General features: G+C 42.0%; 2 protein-coding genes across 3 annotated transcripts in view; one reads left to right on the top strand and one right to left on the bottom strand.

Moving 5' to 3' along the window:
* The window catches only part of LOC124133684 (leucine-rich repeat-containing protein 74B-like), a 29,234-nt gene extending 26,273 nt beyond the window's left edge, over positions 1-2,961 (top strand). For both annotated transcript variants that reach the window (XM_046498148.2, XM_046498149.2), the window contains exon 13: positions 971-2,961. In XM_046498148.2, the coding sequence (XP_046354104.2) occupies positions 971-1,220 (250 nt within the window). In that variant the 3' untranslated portion in view covers positions 1,221-2,961. The remainder of the gene's footprint in view (positions 1-970) is intronic.
* Positions 2,962-5,878: 2,917 nt separating this feature from the next.
* LOC124133682 (ankyrin repeat and LEM domain-containing protein 2-like) overlaps positions 5,879-21,050 on the bottom strand; it is an 87,284-nt gene continuing 72,112 nt past the window's right edge. Inside the window, exons 6-11 of the mRNA XM_046498143.2 lie at positions 18,342-18,408; positions 13,677-13,849; positions 12,041-12,159; positions 10,195-11,580; positions 8,792-8,923; positions 5,879-6,213 (exon numbers count right to left, since the gene is read on the bottom strand). Of these exons, the coding sequence (XP_046354099.2) occupies positions 5,940-6,213; positions 8,792-8,923; positions 10,195-11,580; positions 12,041-12,159; positions 13,677-13,849; positions 18,342-18,408 (2,151 nt within the window). The 3' untranslated portion in view covers positions 5,879-5,939. The remainder of the gene's footprint in view (positions 6,214-8,791; positions 8,924-10,194; positions 11,581-12,040; positions 12,160-13,676; positions 13,850-18,341; positions 18,409-21,050) is intronic.

Genomic DNA, 21,050 nt, shown 5'->3' with positions numbered 1-21,050 from the left:
CCTTGGATCTCTTTGTAAAATGGCCCTAGACTTGATCTACGAAGCAGTTTTAGCGCTACAAGGTTAACTTGCATCACAGAAACACTTAACTATATATAGATCAGTTTTAACGTTAAGATTGTGGACTCGTGAAGATCCGGGGTAGAGTAGGTCTTCAGCAACCCATGCTTGCCGTAAAAGGCGACGATGCTTGTAAGAGGCGACTAAGGGATCGGGTGGTCAGGCTCGCTGATTTGGTTGATGTATGTCATCGTGTCCCAATTGCGTGGATCGATGCTCACGATGTCAATCACTGGATTGTCTGGGTCAGACTATTATTTACAGACCGTCGTCATGTAGCTGGAATATTGCAGAATACGGCGCTAAACAACAAACAAACAATTCATAAGATGGTACAACTTGCCCCGCTTTAATGGATGATGTTATAACATCATAGTTTCGTGCCCAACTAAGTCTAATAATGCGAATATCTCGTATAATGTATGATTTGTTTCTATGAAATTAGTGTTGGAATAAACTATTGAAGTTTGCTAAAACAAACTTTCAATATGCCGGGAGATTCCGGCTTGATTCCTGCATCCTGTGCTGGTCGAAAGAGGCGACCAAATGGATCGGGTGGTCAGACTCGCTGACATGGCTGTGCTCATGTGATCGTACCCCGATCGCGTAGTCGTTGCCCATGATGTCAATCACTGGGTTGTCTGGTTCAGACTCAGTTCAGCGTGAGAAATTGGCACTAGTCCTATAGTCCTTGCCAAACTGCCCAATGGTAAAGGTATCATAAGGACTAGTAGAAATGTGCCCTTTTTAAGGGTTTTGCTATATGTTATCATTATAAGGACTAGTGGACGAAAACTGTTAGTTTCTAACCCTGCAGTTATTAAAAGGCCGCCGTCACATAGCTGGAATATTGCTGAGCGCGGCGTTAAACAACCAATAAAACTTTAATCCCGGTCGTGCTCTTCCTCAGGGAATTCCTGGTGGGCGACAAGAAGATCAAGAAGTACTCGCGGGAACAGTTAAGGAACTCGCTTTCCAAGCAGGGAGACAGCTACGCTAAATACTCTCGGACGTTCCGGAAGGCCAAGATAGACCCTCTCACTCTGCAGGTGAAGGTGGAAGACGCTTCCAAACAACTGTCGCCAAACACACTACTACCGCCCCCTACCGGCGTGCCGGGGTCACGAAGGGGCAGCACCGCTTCCATGAGAGGAAACTGAAAGATATATACTGACTAATCTTGTCTTGATTGTTGTCAAATGACCATGGATGTATCAGCAGTATTGCCTGGATTAGCGACCAATACGACCAATGAGGGGCAATAAGCACGTATTTATTACGCATAAGGTTAGAAATAACCGAGTTCATAACATCGTATGTGCATTCGTGCAAATATCACTTCACGGTAACCAGTGTATTGTTTACGTCATCCGGACGGCATTGTTGATCGAATCTTTTAGTGACGTTAGGCCGAAATGACGTCACACTAGTAATGACGTCATAGCTGAAGATTGACGTCATTCGAAAAATGTGGTTTTTTTCTGAGAAGGCGGTGGTGAACTGTTCATTGTTTTAATATAATCAATTATTACTCTCGCATATGTGTCCTAGTGATTTTATGAAACTCGTGTAAGAATTCATGTATCATCCTCGCTCGGGAAATACAAGATTCTGAAACTCGTTTCGTAAAATCAGTAGGACACACATTCTTGTATATTAATCTCTATAAGTATAACTTTACGAAACAATGGTATGTACATGTTGCGTATATTGTATTAATCCACTACATCACATGATGATGTCCCCCAGATTGTTGATGAAGGTGGCGATGATTAATAATGTCTTTAGACAAAACAACATACGCAGACAGGCCGTTTCATTCCCACCAAAGGGGCGTGGGCGATTTGTTGTCACATTTCCAAGGCAGCTAACTCTTACCTCAATTTCTTGACGTGATAATATTACTTCCAGAGTTATCTCCCACTCAGCCCGTCTCCGTGAAATAGGGGCTTGGCCAACTCCAGGAATCTATATATGGAAACTTGTTTCGCGCACATGACTCTCACGTGATACAGGTGAACCAGGCGGCAATCGTGAACCTCATTTAATGTTGCTTTTAACTTAATTTAAATTCTCTACCGATTTTCTGCTGAGCACGGGATAACCTGCCTTTAAAACGTTGGACGAACTATTTGCGGCGGGATTTGGCGTTATACGGTTTACAGCGAATTCATGCAATATCACTACTCCATTACCGGGATGATGGTACGGAGTTAGCCGAGTGGCCCGGAATGTGTATGATCATACCACTATCACACGCACATTTTCACATTTTCTCAAAGATCGGCACTGGTATATACCACTCAGGGTTGATATACACGAAAAACACGTATACCTCGTGTAAGTATATATCAGGACTCATCGCCACACAAAGCGATCTCAGCGAATGCCCAAACTCCACTGTATGTCTTCCACAGGAATCAAAAGTTCTAAATAAAGCGTCGAAATTGTATTATCTTCAACTATGATTGATAATATAAAAAGGCATTCAATTTCAACACATATAAGAGACGGGTGTTTGATAATAAAACTGCATACAATTTCATCGGCGAAGTGGGGTAGCCTAGTGGTAAACGCGTCCGCTCGTCATGCCGAAAACCCGGGTTCGATTCCCGAAATGACTACAGTGTGTGAAGTCCATTTCTGGTGTCCCCCTGTGATATTGTCGGAATATTGCTAAAAGCGGCGTACAACCATTCTCTCGTATTTAATCTGAACTTCTAATCCCTTTGTACATGGACATTGTACTCATGACAGTTGCATGGAGCGGTAAGATCACCTTGTGTTGTAGAGCCATTGTTGTTAGGAAGACTGCATGATCTTGTTGATGTTGAATTGTGATGTATTGTTTTATAGGTGTAATAGTCCTTGGACAGAAAATTAATAAATAATATAAATGTAGATTATGGCCGACCTGTTGTCTTCATTCCTGGAATCCTTTGTCCTCATGAACTTGTGTTTTTTGTGTGTTTGTGTGTGTGTGTGTGTGAGAGAGAAAGAGAGAGAGAGAGAGAGAGAGAGAGAGAGAGAGAGAGAGAGAGAGAGAGAAGGAGGAGGATTGTCTACAACATGCTACATTTGGTTTTCAAAAGGGAGTGGGGGTCTGGACACCCTCTCCGCATCCGAAGTAGGCTTCTCGGGGGTACGGGGGACCCAGACGTCCAACGCACTGTAATTATCTTTGCAGAGTTGCATCCCTTGTGCACGCAAGAAACCTATGATCGTGGGTTCGAATCCCGGTTCGCCCCGATTTCCAGGTTTGTCAGCACTATACCCTTGCTAGGTCATCAAAGTGGTAAAGAATTTGAGACCTGCATCATTTTCGGCTTTCCACCCATATCATGTCGACACGCCGTGATGTAACTGGAACCCAAATCGCCTGACCACTCACTGAGTAGGATTCTGTGTAATAAAGCGTATCCTACATCAATTCGAACTCACAATCAAAGGTTTTTGGCGTGTCCAAGGGACGCAACTCTACACAGCGAATCGCGGCGCCTCAGACGACTGGGCTACCCGTGCCCCTAGTAAAGGAAAGCGACGTATGGAAATGGATCTTCATCAAGCATATAATATTAATGTGCTCTCGAAATGAAATCGGGGATAATGAAATACATTATCTGCTAAAGGTGGAACCGTGTGATTGTAGCTTGAAAACCCGGCAGAGGGGTACTAAGTGTCTCCATTTTCCTAACGGAGTTGCCTCCCTTGCAGTAATATCATCCTATGGGGTGTGTAATCGCATGCACTACGACAGACATACTATTACTTCAATTCTTCCAAGGTATCCTTGAATCTTCCCTGACAGGCAGCAATCTACCTAAATTGATGATGCGTGTTATTTCCCCTCGGCCATTTTGGGACGAAGCACACGAATGCATCGATTTCTGTGTCAGTTACAAGTGCCGTAAATATAGTGGCGATTCGCCTTGAAATATTGTCTGAAATGACATAGGTTATATATCACTCATACTTCGAACCTAGCAGTCAAGACAATTACAGCAAGGACTATCCCCATTGTCAGTAGTAGGAAAGGTTGACGGCTAGAGGACTAGTTATTTAAGACGAGGCCATGACCTTGTGTAACAGTGCATTCTCAGCCTGTCCGCAACACCTCTCTGCCTGCCTATCACAGCTGTGCATTCTCAGCCTGTCCGCAACACCTCTCTGTCTGCCTATCACAGCTGTGCATTCTCAGCCTGTCCGCAACACCTCTGTCTGCCTATCACAGCTGTGCATTCTCAGCCTGTCCGCAACACCTCTCTGCCAGCCTATCACAGCTGTGCATTCTCAGCCTGTCCGCAACACCTCTCTGTCTGCCTATCACAGCTGTGCATTCTCAGCCTGTCCGCAACACCTCTCTGTCTGCCTATCACAGCTGTGCATTCTCAGCCTGTCCGCAACACCTCTCTGTCTGCCTATCACAGCTGTGCATTCTCAGCCTGTCCGCAACACCTCTCTGCCTGCCTATCACAGCTGTGCATTCTCAGCCTGTCCGCAACACCTCTCTGTCTGCCTATCACAGCTGTGCATTCTCAGCCTGTCCGCAACACCTCTCTGTGTGCCTATCACAGCTGTGCATTCTCAGCCTGTCCGCAGCATCTCTGTGTGCCTATCACAGCTGTGCATTCTCAGCCTGTCCGCAACACCTCTGTCTGCCTATCACAGCTGTGCATTCTCAGCCTGTCCGCAACATCTCTCTGCCATATAATCTCAGTCTGCAGTATATTATCAGCAATATCACAGCTACATAATCTCAGCCTGTAGTATATTATCAGCAATATCACAGCTACATAATCTCAGTCTGCAGTATATTATCAGCAATATCACAGCTATATAGTTTCAGTCTGCAGTATGTTAGCAATATCACAGCTATATCTCAGTCTGCAGTATATTACCAGCAATATCACAGCTATATTATCTCAGTCTGCAGTATATTACCAGCAATATCACAGCTATATAATCTGTCTGCAGTATGTTATCAGCAATATAACAGCTTTATAATCTCAGTCTGCAGTATATTACCAGCAATGTCACAGCTATATAATCTCAGTCTGCAGTATATTATCAGCAATGTCACAGCTATATAATCTCAGTTTGCAGTATATTATCAGCAATATTACAGCTATATAATCTCAGTCTGCAGTATGTTAACAGCAATGTCACAGCTATATAATCTCAGCCTGTAGTATATTATCAGCAATATCACAGCTATATAATCTCAGTCTGCAGTATGTTATCAGCAATGTCATAGCTTTATAATCTCAGCATGTTTCTTGTAAGCAATATCACAGCTATAAAATCTCAGTCTACAATATGTTATCAGCAATATCACAGCCATATAATCTCAGCACGTAGTATGCTATCAGCAATATCACAGCTATATGAGAGATACATGTATATATATATATATATATATGATAAGCCCCCTGATCATGAGAATGGATACTATGGTGAACATCCACCTCTTGAGTGAGTGAGTGAGTTGGGTTTAACGCCGCTTTTAACAGTATTCCAGCTATATCACGGCGTGTCAGCTTAATGTGGGAGGAAAGCCCGAAGTGATGCAGGTCTAAGACGTTAACCACTTCGGTGAAACCCACGAGCACGGGTATGGTGCTGACAAACCTAGAAACATAATCGGGGTGAACCGGGATTCGAACCCACAACCATAGGTTTCTGGCGTGTCCAGGGGACGCAACTTAGACGACTGGGCCACCCGTGCCCCCTCCACCTCTTGAAGTCCACTTCACCTTCCGACCCCAGAAACAAAGCATCTTCTCCAGCCTCCACTACACAATGACAACAGAACACTGTGTAACAAGTAATAAACTACATAGTTTAATGACAATCTTATACACAAATGTACAAAGTTTTCATTAATGGGAAGAATCTTTCTCCTCCTTTGCTGACAAGTCCAAGTCCGGCTTAAACTTTTCTACTGGCTTAGACAACGGCTGAACCATCGGTGACGACTGAAACAGGGCGGCCCTGGGTGCCCAGTTGCCGATGAGGGGGGAGGACATGAACGGCCTTGGCCTCTGTGGGCTGAAAGGGCTGCTGGACACCAGTGGAGTAAGATGACCGCCCCCGCGAGGTGACGTAGTACCCTGCTCCAGCGCCTCTCGACGCAGGCGGGCAGGACTGGGCCAGCTGAAAAAACAAAAATGTCAAAAATCATGTTTTGTTTAAAAGCAAAAGCATGTATAAAAGGGATAGAAATATAGGAATTTTTCCAATGTGCCATTTGGCACTAGTAAATATGGTTAGGTGCCCTTTGGAATATGTAGCCAATACTTTAACCAGCTTCCAGTTGGAAGAACGTGTTTCAATGAAAGAAGACAAATACAAAATCTGATTGAGATGTGTTCATGCATTCACCATTTTCTAAGTGTTTGCCAAGAGTACATTTCTTGCTGGCTTTACATAATGTAAATTGTCACAAGGACTTTTTTCTTTCTTTTGGACAAAAATGAAAACATTTTACAAGTATGCCCGATGGCATGGAGAACCTCGTTTAACTGTTACATTGTCATTTTATAAGGAACTTAAAACCCTGTAGCAGCCACAAAATTTCCGAGCAAGCTGACAAGGTAAGGATGTCATCTGTGGGACGACTCAACGCCCTGCTACACACTTCCCCGTCAACAGAAGGCACGTCCGGGGCCGCATAGTAGGGTACTGAGACTTATTTTGCACAAATTTAATATGAGCGTGCTCAGCCCCACGTTGGGCGTCAATTTGGCGGCCACAAAATTTCAGAGTCCCGTGATGGGATTCAAAACCACGGACCTTCTGATCCGAGGTTGGACGTTTTGTCCACATGAACAAAGAGGTTAACCCCTTCAGCAAGCTGACAAGGTAAGGATGTCATCTGTGGGATGACTCCACGCCCTGCTACAACCCTGTACAAAAGAACTTTATACTGTTGCTAGAATTACTAAATGTACTCCACACAAAGACCATAACTATAATTGAAATTCATATTTCATATGTAACTGACATTTACTTTCAGGAACTTAGTTCTAAGCCATCTCTATCTCCACACAAACAAGTACACTGTGACCTTAAACTGAAGCAGGCCTATGACATGTAGGCATTGCTGCATGCTCAAATGAAGATTAATAATTCATACATGATTGTAATGCTGATTTTTCTTGATTTTTGTTCATTTCCATGCCCTTATTAACCAAACTGAACTTAAGTTAATAAACCCATTACTCCACCTGCAAACCCAGATGAAAATAAAACCTGTCATTTTACTGATGGTAATAAATCTTAACTCAACTGTTCTAGTGAAGGCTGATGACTAAAGGGAGGTAACTTCTGTCACCACTGTGTTCCAAAATACCATGATTAACATTTTAGGATACAATCACAATAAGATCACAAGTCAGAGATAAACAAACACATAGAAAAAGCCAGTAAAGAGATGAGAGTCTGAAGATTGATTTTTCTAAAAGTTTCTGATTGGCAAATTCCTTCAATTCCATGTATTTGACATTTCTCAACTTGCTCCATAAATGTTAAGATTCAGTATCCTAGGTCTGAGTTGTTGTCACCGATTTTGATTGGGCGTCATTGTCCACTCCACATATAGTATACTTAAATATATCTCATATATCTGATTATCCCTATCTAAAGTTGGGTGGTACATGTATAGATCAAATGGTACTTATATCTGGTTGTCAAAATAAATTCTAGATTGCGCTAGATTTTGAAACTTGATCCCCAACTATACTACTTGGCAGTTTCATGCACAGCTTTTACAAACATAGCTCTAATACAATATGCATAAAACACGTAACTCCAGGTAGACTAAAAGACTACTTTGTCCACAGGCTGTGTGTAGACCTTATCCCTAGTGTGACCACACTGGATTAATCTAACCTGACTGGTATGGCCGGGGGACTGATTAATTATATTTAAAAACAATGGAAAAGACACAAAATGCGACAAACCATTGTTTACAACCACACTCAGCAATATTCCAGCTGTATGATGGCAGCCTATTAACAATCAAATCTGTACCTGACAATCCAGTGATTGATATTATCAGCAATGATCCACCAATCAGGGTACGATGACATACAACAGTATTAGAAATTGGCACTAGTCCTTGCAAAAGTGCCAAATAGTTAAGGTATCCTAAGGACCAGATGAAATTTTCCCTTTTTAAGGGTTTTGCTCTATGTTATCATTATGAGGACTAGTGGACAATGCTGATCTATTCCAACTAGGAATTCATATGGGGGAGAGTATTCACTTCTTTTAAGTGGACTGCCTCCGTGGTCTAGTTGTAGAGCACTCGCCCGGAGTGAGGAAGGTTCAGTGTTCAATCCCTGGCTGCATCATACCAAAAGACGTTTAAAAGTTGGTACTTATTGTTACTCTGCCTGACACTCGGCATTAAGGGGTTAAAAGAAGACAGGTCGGCTTGGAGTCAGTGTACTGTGTCTGAGTGGGGTGCCACGTTAAACTACGGCATGGGGTCTCAGTGGGCTAGCAGTATAAAATCGGCATTAGTCACTACTAGTATAAGCAGCCACAGCCACAGACAGACAGACAGACAGACAGACAGACATGCACATCGCTATAAAAGTCATTCATCTTGACACGGCGTTACACCCCATTTCACCTCATCTCTTTTAGTGAAAACTATTTGATACCTGAGAGATTAAAATGCAGGTCAAACCCAGGCCTTTAGCTCCACTGGCTGGTGAAGTCTTACCTCTGCTTGTTGTCGTCAGCCAGTGAAGACACTCTCTGCAACCATCTCTGAATCAGTGGGAACTTGCTGCTGTTCAAACTTGACCGGTCGACCGCTCGCAGGACGTCCAGGTCTGTCTTGGCATGCTTCAGCCTGAAACCAGTTCATACAGACACTGTACAGACTGATCTGGAACCAGTTCATACAGTCATTGTACAGACTGATCTGGAACCAGTTCATACAGTCATTGTACAGACTGATCTGGAACCAGTTCATACAGACATTGTACAGACTGATCTGGTGAGGTGAGGTGAAATTGGGTTTAACGTCGCGTCCAAGATTATTGCACTTATATAGCGACGTTCAGACTGATCTGGAACCAGTTCATACAAACATTGTACAGATGGATCTGGAACCAGTTCATACAGACATTGTACAGACTGATCTGGAACCAGTTCATACAGACATTGTTCAGACTGATCTGGAACCAGTTCATACAGACATTGTACAGAATGATCTGGAACCAGTTCATACAGACATTGAACAGACTGATCTGGAACCAGTTCATACAGACATTGATAAGACTGATCTGGAACCAGTTCATACAGACATTGTACAGACGGATCTGGAACCAGTTCATACAGACATTGTACAGACTGATCTGGAACCAGTTCATACAGACATTGTACAGAATGATCTGGAACCAGTTCATACAGACATTGATAAGAATGATCTGGAACCAGTTCATACAGACATTGTACAGATGGATCTGGAACCAGTTCATACAGACATTTTACAGACGAATCTGAACCAGTTCATACAGACATTGTACAGACGGATCTGGAAACAGTTCATACAGACATTGTACAGATGGATCTGGAACCAGTCAGACATTGTACAGATCTGGAACTAGTTAGACATTGTACAGACTGATCTTGAACCAGTCAGACATTGTACAGACTGATCTTGAACCTGTCAGACATTGTACAGACTGATCTGGAACAAGTCAGACATTGTACAGACTGATCTTGAACCAGTCAGACATTGTACAGACTGATCTGGAACGAGTCGGACATTGTACAGATCTGGAGCCAGTCAGACATTGAACAGACCGATCTGGAACCAGTTCATACAGAACTTGTACATACTTATCTGGAACCAGTCAGACGCACAGACTGATCTGAAACTAGTCAGACATTGTACAGATCTGGAACCAGTCAGACGCACAGACTGATCTGGAACCAGTTCATACAGAATTTGTACATACTTATCTGGAACCAGTCAGACATTGTACAGATCTGGAACCAGCCAGATCATACAGATTTTGTACATAAACAAGTTATTTTTAGAAATAGAGGAAGTTTTTTCTTATTCCATTGTCAGAATTACACTGTAGAAATATTTCAACCACATGAATAACTTACCCATGAATATACACATCCATCAGTGTCATCTTGGCCTGGAAAAACAGGGCTTGTACTGGCACAGTTCGTTGTCTCGTGGTATATTTCTCATCACAGGAAATGTCTATAGTCATCAGTTTTGGACCTTCGATGTTTAGAAGTTGATTCCTCATCTTAGAATCTTCTAGCAAGACCTTGGTGTCCGGGAAAACATTATTTACACTTGATGTATGTAAGGAGTCATTAAGGACCCAAACATTTGCAACCACGCAAGACGGGTCCGACCCTGCCGATCTAGCGTCAAGGCCAACCAACACCGGAGCAGGTTGATCTGCTGATTCCTCATCTTCATCCAGGTCCAGCATCTTGGTATTCGAGAGGATACGGAAGGCATCATTTGCATGGTGTGAATTGCCCAAAGGGACTGATATTTTACCATAGGGACACCCAACCATCCTTCCGACCGACAGAGCTGACTGCTGCTCTGGTGTGAAAACCAGTTTCCTTTTCAAATCATCACAGAGATTCGTGACGGCTGTATTGAAAGACACTTCTAGTTGGTTTGGTGTTCTGAAAGACTCACTGTCAGACCTCGGTTGGGACTCTGGTGTGTGAAATTCCTCATCACCACTTGACAACTTCATGCCGGAAAATGTTGCCACAACACTCTCATCAAAGCTTGTACTGCCCTCAGAGTCCAGTCTTGATGGGCTCGGATATTGTTCATTCTTTGAAGGTGAAGATCTGTCCGTGTTTGTGATTTCAAGTCCCTGTCGGTATGCCCATGGATCCGACTTCTTTTCTTCCTCCTTCTTACCAAATCTAACGCTTCTTGAGACTTGACTCGAATTCAGAACATTCTTACTTGTACCTGCTTTTTCAGGTAAGACTACATCGGTCTTCTTTTCTGGAGATTCCTGCTCTTGTCCTGTCCCCTCTGAGGGCTCCCTATATGACCACACATCCCTTTTCCCCGGTGTCTCTCCTGTGTCTTTCTCAGAGTCTGTAGTGCACCCTTTAGGTTTGTTATTGTTATCACAAATGGATCCAGACCCTTCAGAACCTTCTTCAGTTCGGGGCAGGTTCTCATCCAGTTCCTCTGGGTCTGTATTTTCTTGATTATTGCTCATAGAGGACAAGGAACTTGGCTGGATCAGAAGCCTGGACTTTGGATCTAAGAAACTGGACTGTAGATCCCTCTGTGAGGTGTTACAGAACACAGAGGAGCTATCCGACATGTTCAGGGGGCCAAAGTTATCCAGACATTCAGAGAAGACCACCGATGTCTGTCGTTTCTTGAAATGATCTTCCAGTTTTTGAAGGCCTTCTTCTGTGGAGAAGTCAACGAATTCATCCAGGAATTCCCAGTACTCTAACCATGGGATGTGCATCTCATGGGCCAGTTGTCTGAAATCAGACAAAACAGCATTATTCACCAATACTTCATTCTTGTAGAAAGATGACAAATGGATGTTAAGAGAGTACTATTCCGGTCACAACTTCAAGACATACACTTTTTACTCTCAAAGGGGGCCCGAAAAGCCAAACTTTTTTTTTACCTGGAATAAATTCCCCCATAAATCACAAAGTGAGTGAGTGAGTGATTGAGTGCGAAATTGGTCTGCTTTCCTGGCCATTATCAGGATATCAAGAACACAGAGGATTCCTTATACATTTATTTGCTCGATTAGTGATAAATTAGAGGAACTCTTCACTAAAAGACTGAACCTCTAATGGCCCTAGTAGGGATACCTATATAATAAGAAAAACTACCTTGGGCTGGTACCAATGTGCATTCTTTGAAATCAAATCTTTAGTCATAGGGGCATGAGAATCAACTTTTAGTTTAGTTTTAATAAATAATTACCTTCCGATCCGTTCCATTCCCTTCTCTCCATCTTGCCGCCTGATCTTGGTGACCATTCTCTTGTCTCCGAAAGGACTGTTGGTAGGGGGCGCCACCCACTGCCTGTAAAACAGCTTGGCCTGGAACAGTTGCTGTCTTTGAAGTGTTTGTCAGCAATGGCTTGTTCATCACCAACAGTGAGTGAATTTGGCTTTGAACAGTATTGCAATTATATAATTGTGAGTCATCTTGATGTGGACGGAAACCCATAGAGCTGCGGGTCTTAGACGTTTACAACTTCAGTGAAACCCACAAGCAATGGTAAGGGTTTGACAAACCAAGAAACAATAAGGGAGAACTGTGATTCAAACCATCCTCCATAGGTTTCTGGCATGCCGTATGGATGCAACACTATACAGCGAATTGCAGTACATAAGAAAACTGGGCCACACTAATCATTACGAGAACCATACCATGAGAATACACTCAAAAGGAATGCTTAAAGGACCTCAAAAATATTTTTTTTAATCGAAATTGCTGTTACATTAAACAGGGAGTTGCTGACAGAAAAATCTTTCTGAAATGACATCCAATTCCTCTTGGAAAATTTAATGCTACAAGTAGTCTTGCATCTCAAACACGAGGACCTTTGGTTGAAAGAGAACCTTGTTGTGGGAGGGCAAGGAAGTAATTTGAACCTGAAAACAGTATTCAATGACCTCATCATAACATCATCAACCAACCCTTCTTAAGAAAAAGATAATTTTACTTTCTAAACAAGAGTCATCAGGAGATGATATATTCCCCGGTCTGGTGCAGTTCGGAAATGTGGTTTGGCTACTTATACCCCACTTTTGGTTCACTGTCATTGGATATTTTCAGTTCAGTGAAGAAACAAATAATGCTGTTCAGTATTTCTCAAAATCCGAAATCACCAAAGACACCAGGGCCCCATTCCACAAAGCGATCTTAGGGCTAAGTTGATTGTAACTCACTAAGTATGCTATCTTAAATTTTTGTTACGATCAGCCGCCCGTTCCACAAAGCAATCTTAACTAAGAGAGTTGTAAGTTAAGATCAAAATGCTAAGTTGCTCCGGACCAACTTAGGATTGCTAAAATCGATCTTAAATATTGTACCATAACAACAAAGATGGCGTCGTCTGCTAAACATGACCAAGGGAAAATTTCGTATCTTTATGGCTGAAGATTCCGATCTTTGTTAAGATCGGCTACTTAAGAACTTGTAAAGTAACAATCACCCTAAGATCGCTTTGTGGAACGGTTGTAAACTTTAGCTAAGACAATTTTAGAATCGACGTAAGTCTCTAAGATTGATTGTAGTTACGATCACTTTGTGGAACGGGGTCCAGTTCACCACTAGACTGATCCATGTAACAAGTACAGTATATATAACACATCTCAACAAGAAATATTTACCGAATTCTGCTCCTGTTCTATTCCTACTCAGTCTAAAGTTACATTTGTGAAAGCAAATATGATTTTATCATAAAATAAAATAAAAGATGTAGTATGCTTGTGAAAAAGTTTCATAAGTGTTTATGTGTAATATATTTTTACAATACAAAAATACCCTAGGATAACAATCTCTATACATTCACCAAATTCATGAAAATCGTATTTCTTCCTCAGCTCACCTGAGATGGAGACATGGGACCGGCTCGGGCTCTCACTGCGAGGGTAGGGTCCTTTGGACTCTTCTTCACCTGCGACCTGGTCAGGTCTGATGAGTGGTCAGGTGACCATGGCTGACCAATCACAGGCACTGTTGTGTTGTCTTCTGACCGAAGCAATGGCACATAGCACAACCCTGAAACAAAAAGGACAAAAAAAAATCATTTCTGCTTCTCTGTCTATGAAAGTTTTCAAAATCTGTAACAATTCTCATTTTAAAAAGGAATAAAAGTGTCTTATGGTCATGCTTAAACTTTTTTAAGCAGTCTTAAGTTAATATTAACAGATAATGTATGCATCTGATTCCTATTCTATGCTGACCTTTTCAACATGCATGAGCATTGAGGACCTATTCCACTCCTGGAGTATTGCAGGGAATAATCTATATGCTAACTATGGATGTTCAAAGGGAATTCATCATCGGTCGCCCATGTTTTATCATCAGCAAACAAAGGTATCAGGTATTAGAATTAATTTCCGCGATTTATTTCCCCTGCAAAGGTGCCTGAAAGCAACAAAGCTTTTTCAAATTAGTAGATCACTTGATACTTGTTTTATCAAGTAAGACAACACAATCTTTTTAGGTTTAGCCTTACGACTTACGATTTTCAATTACTGGTTTCTGTTGAAATAACTAACTTCAATCATGTAGTAACGTAAAAAAATCCCTTTTGGCTTTTTCTTCAACTTTGTTATCATGAAGCTGGCTCAAAACCTTAGAAACAGGGGCAGCACACAGAGATAAGGGAAACTCTCTTCCCGCTGTCAGCCATGTTGATAGAGACAAGCATGAGTTATCCCCCCACTTTGATTGGGATATTCAAGTGCTTTCTATAATGATAAATTAAGAGCGTTATTGATCACGCGTTTAACTTGGGAGTTTTTTCCCTCAGCAAACTCCCCGATCTGAGTGGAAGACCTACACTTCATCTCAGGGGATGCAAGGCCGTTCGGTTTTGACAATGATAAACATAATTGAGACTTTGTTCATATCAAATGGGGATTCTGACTGTTGATTTGCCTCCCAGCAATGACTTTTTTGGAACTGCATCACTGGTTGGCCAACTGCCTTTGTCCCCAAATATTGAACCCGTTTAAGGCGACAATGATTGGTAATTTTAATCATAATCGAACATCAAGTGCTGCTTGTTCAAAGTGTTTGAAAATAGTATTTACCTAATGACTCAGCAAGGGTAAAATATACCGCTTCCAAAACAATCAGTTGTTTGGTGAATGTTTTTCTTTCTTAATTACTTGGTTACGGATCTGACAAACTCAAATTTTACAAATGTTGATAGAAATTAAAATTTTTAGATTTGAATTTTCAACCTGACAAGATTGCAACCTAATTTCAGGCATGAATAAATAGTGCCACAACATTGTAGCTCACCTGAATATGTGGTCATTCACAGTTCATAATGTCAACAAAGCCCTTCAACAAAAGTTGCCGTCAGCAATTATATTCAGTTATTTTCTGCATACGTACTGAGGACTAAACAAAGACTAAACATGATATGATCCCATAAAGTTGATGTCATCATTGGAAGAAACAAACATGGTCATGTTCGGACTCGTCATTTCAGAGAAGTTTACAGAGCCAAATATGCATTTTGACAGAAATTAAGAGCATGGTTAATAAACAAAGGTCGTCAAAATCAGTATTGCAAGAAAGGAACATACAGCTTCTGACTAAATGTATACCAACTTTAATTACATTTTGTGTGAGTGAGTGAGTGAGTGAGTGAGTGAGTGAGTGAGTGAGAGAGAGTTTGTTTTACGCCGCTTTTAGCAATATCACGGCAGGGGACACCAGAAATGAGCTTCACACATTGTACCCATGTCAAGAATGGAACCCGGGTCTTCGGAATGACGAGCGAACGCGCTAACCACTAGGCTACCCGACCGCCTGATTGCATTTTGAACAATGATGGCCGCTTTACGGCAATAAACAGGCTCAGTAACATGGCTGCTGTGGTGACCTCCCCCTCCTTTATCAGACACCATGTCAGCCTCCTCTCCATGTATTGGTTGTTGTTCACTTTATGAAATGTATAGTCGCACTCGTTTTCAAAATCATGGATTGCTGCCCGAGGTATTACATTCAATAGCTAGGGCTGTCTAAAAAGAACGATAATCTGCATCTTCCCAAAAACCACAGCCGTGTAGAATGAGGTGCACAATATACACGCCATAAGGAGTTTTGATGTTTTTTCCCCCTCAAAGCAAAGACATATGTACAGCTGATTGCTGTTTCTGGCTTAGTACAAATTTGTACTGACCAAGTTTCTTATCACCCGTTCATTTACCAGATTCGCTGAAGGGGTACAGCGTAATTTTTTTCTGCGCATAATATTCGAAATATCTTTTTTCCAAAATACTGAATCCTCTAGAGGGGGGTGCGCATTATCCTTGGGTGGTCACTATACTCAAGAAAAGACAGTATGTTTTCTGTTACAGTGGCCTGTCTGGTCCAGGCAAACCAGTGACTGAACACATGAGCAACGCTTCCACCTATTGGGGTACGTAGACACAAGGCACAGAACCCGACAACCCAGTCAACTCTTACAATGAGCAACAGGTGCTGGGGACCTATTCTGGCCTGGACCCCTGCAATGTGCCTCCTCAGACAGGTTTGGGTTGGTTGGTTGGTTGGTTGGTTTGTTGTTTAACGCCACACTCAGCAATATTCCAGCTATATGACGGCGGTCTGTAAATAATCGAGTCTGGACCAGACAATCCAGTGATTGATATCCTGAGCATCGATCCACGCAATTGGAATACGATGACCTGCATCAACCAAGTCAGCGAGCCTGACCACCCGATCCCGTTAGTCGCCTTTTACGGCAAGCATGGGTTGCTGAAGACCTGTTCTACCCCGGAATCTTCACGGGTTACTTGATCTAGGCTCAGTCCCTCGAGGCACATAACAGAGAAGTAGGGAATCCACATAACGGTGAGCCATGACAGCTCAAAGGTATAAATAGTAGTGAATGTTTACAAGTGCAGACAATGTCAATCAGTAGGAAGAGGCAGGGTCAGTTTGAGACAATTTCCAAATTACAGCAATGCTTTATCAGTTTCTCTTGACAAACAAGAGTCATCAGAAGATGACAAATCCCCCCCACAAATTTGAAAGAACAAATCATCTGATTTTGTTGAGAAATATTAAACGGCTTTCTAGTTGTGCTATGGAAACAAAATCATTATGGACGGACAGGAGGGATGGACAGCCAGACAGACGAGGCATCGACTATATCCATCCGCCTTATATGCCGGGGGGATCAAATTAAATAAACAAAATATGGAGACATATAATATTTACTAGTCTGTGCAACCCGATTACATTATAACTGTCCTGATTCATGCGTACTGGCATTTGTCTAGTGGACTAGTGTATTTGTCAAGTGGACCAGTGTATTTGTCTAGTAGACCAGTGTATTTGTCTAGTGGACTAGTGTATTTGTCTAGTGGACCAGTGTATTTGTCTAGTGGACTAGTGTATTTGTCAAGTGGACCAGTGTATTTGTCTAGTGGACCAGTGTGTGTCTAGTGGACCAGTGTGTGTGTCTAGTGGACTAGTGTATTTGTCAAGTGGACCAGTGTATTTGTCAAGTGGACCAGTGTATTTGTCAAGTAGACCAGTGTATTTGTCAAGTGGACCAGTGTATTTGTCTAGTGGACCAGTGTATTTGTCTAGTGGACTAGTGGATTTGTCAAGTGGACTAGTGTATTTGTCTAGCAGACCAGTGTTTTTGTCAAGTGGACCAGTGTATTTGTCTAGTGGACCAGTGTATTTGTCAAGTGGACCAGTGTATTTGTCTAGTGGACCAGTGTATTTGTCAAGTGGACCAGTGTATTTGTCTGGTGGACCAGTGTATTTGTCAAGTGGACTAGTGTATTTATCTAGTGGACCAGTGTATTCATCAAGTGGACCAGTGTACTTGTCTAGTGGACCAGTGTATTCGTCAAGTGGACCAGTGTATTTGTCTAGTGGACCAGTGTATTTGTCAAGTGGACCAGTGTATTTGTCTAGTGGACCAGTGTATTTGTCAAGTGGACCAGTGTATTTGTCTAGTGGACCAGTGTATTTGTCAAGTGGACCAGTGTATTTGTCTGGTGGACCAGTGTATTTGTCAAGTGGACCAGTGTATTTGTCTAGTGGACCAGTGTATTTGTCAAGTGGACCAGTGTATTTGTCTAGTGGACCAGTGTATTTGTCTGGTGGACCAGTGTATTTGTCAAGTGGACCAGTGTATTTGTCAAGTGGACTAGTGTATTTATCTAGTGGACCAGTGTATTCGTCAAGTGGACCAGTGTATGTTTCTAGTGGACTAGTGTATTTGTCAAGTGGACCAGTGTATTTGTCTAGTGGGCCAGTGTATTTGTCTAGTGGACCAGTGTATTTGTCAAGTGGACCAGTGTTTTTGTCTAGTGGGGCCGTGTATTTGTCTAGTGGACCGGTGTATTTGTCTAGTGGGGCCGTGTATTTGTCTAGTGGACCAGTGTATTTGTCTAGTGGACCAGTGTATTTGTGCAGAAGATCAGTGTTTCATATATCAAAGCCAAATCATATCCTACAACACGATTAATGCAAGTTCGGAAACATTTCAATTTCTTTCATTTATTACCTTTCAGTAACTCCATAATCCTGTTTTTGAGCTCTGGGGTTGAATTTTGACATCTACTGCATACAACCTGAAATACAAGTATTTCAGCATCAGTTGACATTGTCAAATGCATTAAGTTAAGCAATATTTAGACGTAATGTGAAGCTGTCTTATAGTTGTCTATATCCTTTCCAATCACAACTACAGACCTGCACATTTGTTGCTTAACACCACACTGAGCAATATTCAAGCTATATGAAAACTGACTTCAAATAATCAAGTCTGAACCAGACAATTCAGTGATTGATATTATGAGCAATGACCCAAGTTGTTGACCCATGGTGTGTTGACACTCCATCAACCAAGCCGGATGATCCCTTCCTTCTTTTAAGAGTGAGTGAGTGAGTGAGTATGGTTTTATGCCGCTTTTAGCAATATTCCAGCAATATCACGGCGGGGGACACCAGAAATGGGCTTCACACATTGTACCCATGTCGGGAATCGAACCCAGGTCTTCAGCGTGACGAGCGAACGCTTTAACCACCAGGCTACCCGACCGCCCCCTTCTTTTAAGATGTCTCTTACGACCAACAAAGGCTGTTGAGGATCTATTCTAAACTTGAATCCAAAGGGCTGGCGCTTAAAGACACAAAACGTATATATACTTAATATTTCTCAACATTTTCTAGATTCCCAAATAGAATGCAGTGGATAAGATGGCATGGAACTTCACCCTGAACTCAAAAGACATATCATTATTTCAAAAGGCAAAACCCATCAAAATTTCTGTTTTTAGCTTATTCAGCAGAATTTCCGAGATGGCATGGATTCGCATTGAGGTGGTATGAATAACATCATTTGCTTTGACATTTGGTCTTATAAACATATAAATAAATTATGGTCACAGAATCAGAAACACATAAGTACATGCTGCCTTGACATCAGTGCGATGTTCATTTGCAGGGAAACATCATGCCTAATGAGTGGTTGTGTGGGAAATGTAATCTCGCCTTCTCCTTCTCCTTGAAAGCGAGTCATTTCTACACAGTATCATGTATCCACATCGCCATCCCTGAATCTAACCTACATCTGTAAATCAAAAACACTGATCATTGGACAAAAAATCCCATTATTCCAACATTACCATTCCAACATGACATTTAGAAAATATCATCATAATCTTTGAATATGTCTGTCTATACCTAGGTGATCATTAAACCAGTCATATGAAACAAATAACATTCGGTATTGAAGACGAATTAATCAGGTTGTAGGTTTCTGTCTCCAAGTAATCAATCAGCACTGACAGCTATGGACGACAATTAACAAGGGTGTGGTGCATATTGCATGCACAGCCCACCGCATGTCACACACCGTCTCTTTAATGTTGAAGGAAAACATTGTATTGTTGCAATTCTTACTGCCAAAGCAGCCTAACTGCAAATTTGGCGCCTATGATTTATCAAGAAGTCCATACTTGGCTGCCTCATGTCAAAACCTATTGACAACCATGAAATCAAGCTGGACTTAAGTATACTACTAAAAAAGGTTAAGGGTTACCAATACTTTCATATTACTGAAGTTAATCTGTCACGCAATTGATGTAAGGTTGATAGGGTAGCCTTGTGGTAAAGTGTTCGTTTACCACACAGACAGCTTCAGTTCTATTCCCAGCAAGTGTACAATGTGGGAAGCCCATTCCTTGTGTTCCGAGAAGTGATGTTGCTGGAATAATGTCAAAAGTGTCGTAAAACCACTCTCACTAAATTAAATAATGTTGCTATTGCGCCCTTCAATATAGCGCGTGGTAAAGCATGGCTCCCAAAATTTACTAACATTTTAAATAAACTCAAGTTTTCCAATGACACGATGTTTTCCCCCATCTCAGAAAACATTATCAGCTGATCACCGCGATCACATAACACCGGAAATACCAGTCACTAATTTATTATTTAATATCTGGTAATGGGTAGTGTAACTAAGTGTAACTAAGGTGCCACAACACCAGATTGTTCCATTTATTTCCACTAGAACCTTCAGGCTAACACACCTCTGAGCAAGCTGACCTGCCATCACCTGAACAACATAATCGCCCCGCTTACACTCACAGAATACTGTTTTGTTGGTTTGTTTGTTGTTTAACGCAGCGCTCAGCAATATTCCAGCTGTATGACAGCGATCTGTAAATAATCGAGTCTGGACCAGACAATCCAGTGATTGACATCATGAGCATCGGTCTACACAATTGGGATGTGATGACATACATCAACCAAGTCAGCGAGCCTGACCACCTGATCCCGTTAGTCTCCTCTTACGACAAGCATAGATGCCTTTTATAGCAAGACCTATTCTTCACGGGTCACAGAATACTGCAAGGCATTTATTGGACACAGACCATGAAATAAATACTACTTTGGGACATGTTAATCTAGCTGGTATTGCTTCCAGTGTAATCATGAGAGTGGGGAGTGAGGGAGAGAGAAAGAGAGAGGGAAAGAGAGAGAGAGAGAGAGAAAGAAGGAGGGAGAGAGAGAGAGAGGGAGGGAAGGAGTGTATTGAAGCCTATCAAACAAATGCTACAACCCGACCAAACTTGGCAGCTGTAAATTGAATCACAGACATCTCCACTCTGCTACTCATGATGGAGGATGGCATCAAAGTGTCAGGAACTCCTCCAAGACGGACAATTAACATACTTTCCGAGACAGGTGTCCATTATGCCGCGTTCAT

Source organism: Haliotis rufescens, unplaced genomic scaffold (assembly GCF_023055435.1).
Source record: "Haliotis rufescens isolate VD_foot unplaced genomic scaffold, xgHalRufe1.0.p SCAF_7, whole genome shotgun sequence".
Classification (NCBI taxonomy): domain Eukaryota; kingdom Metazoa; phylum Mollusca; class Gastropoda; order Lepetellida; family Haliotidae; genus Haliotis; species Haliotis rufescens.
The sequence above is the reverse complement of the archived record's forward strand: the minus strand, read 5'-3'. Positions and strand labels throughout refer to the sequence as shown.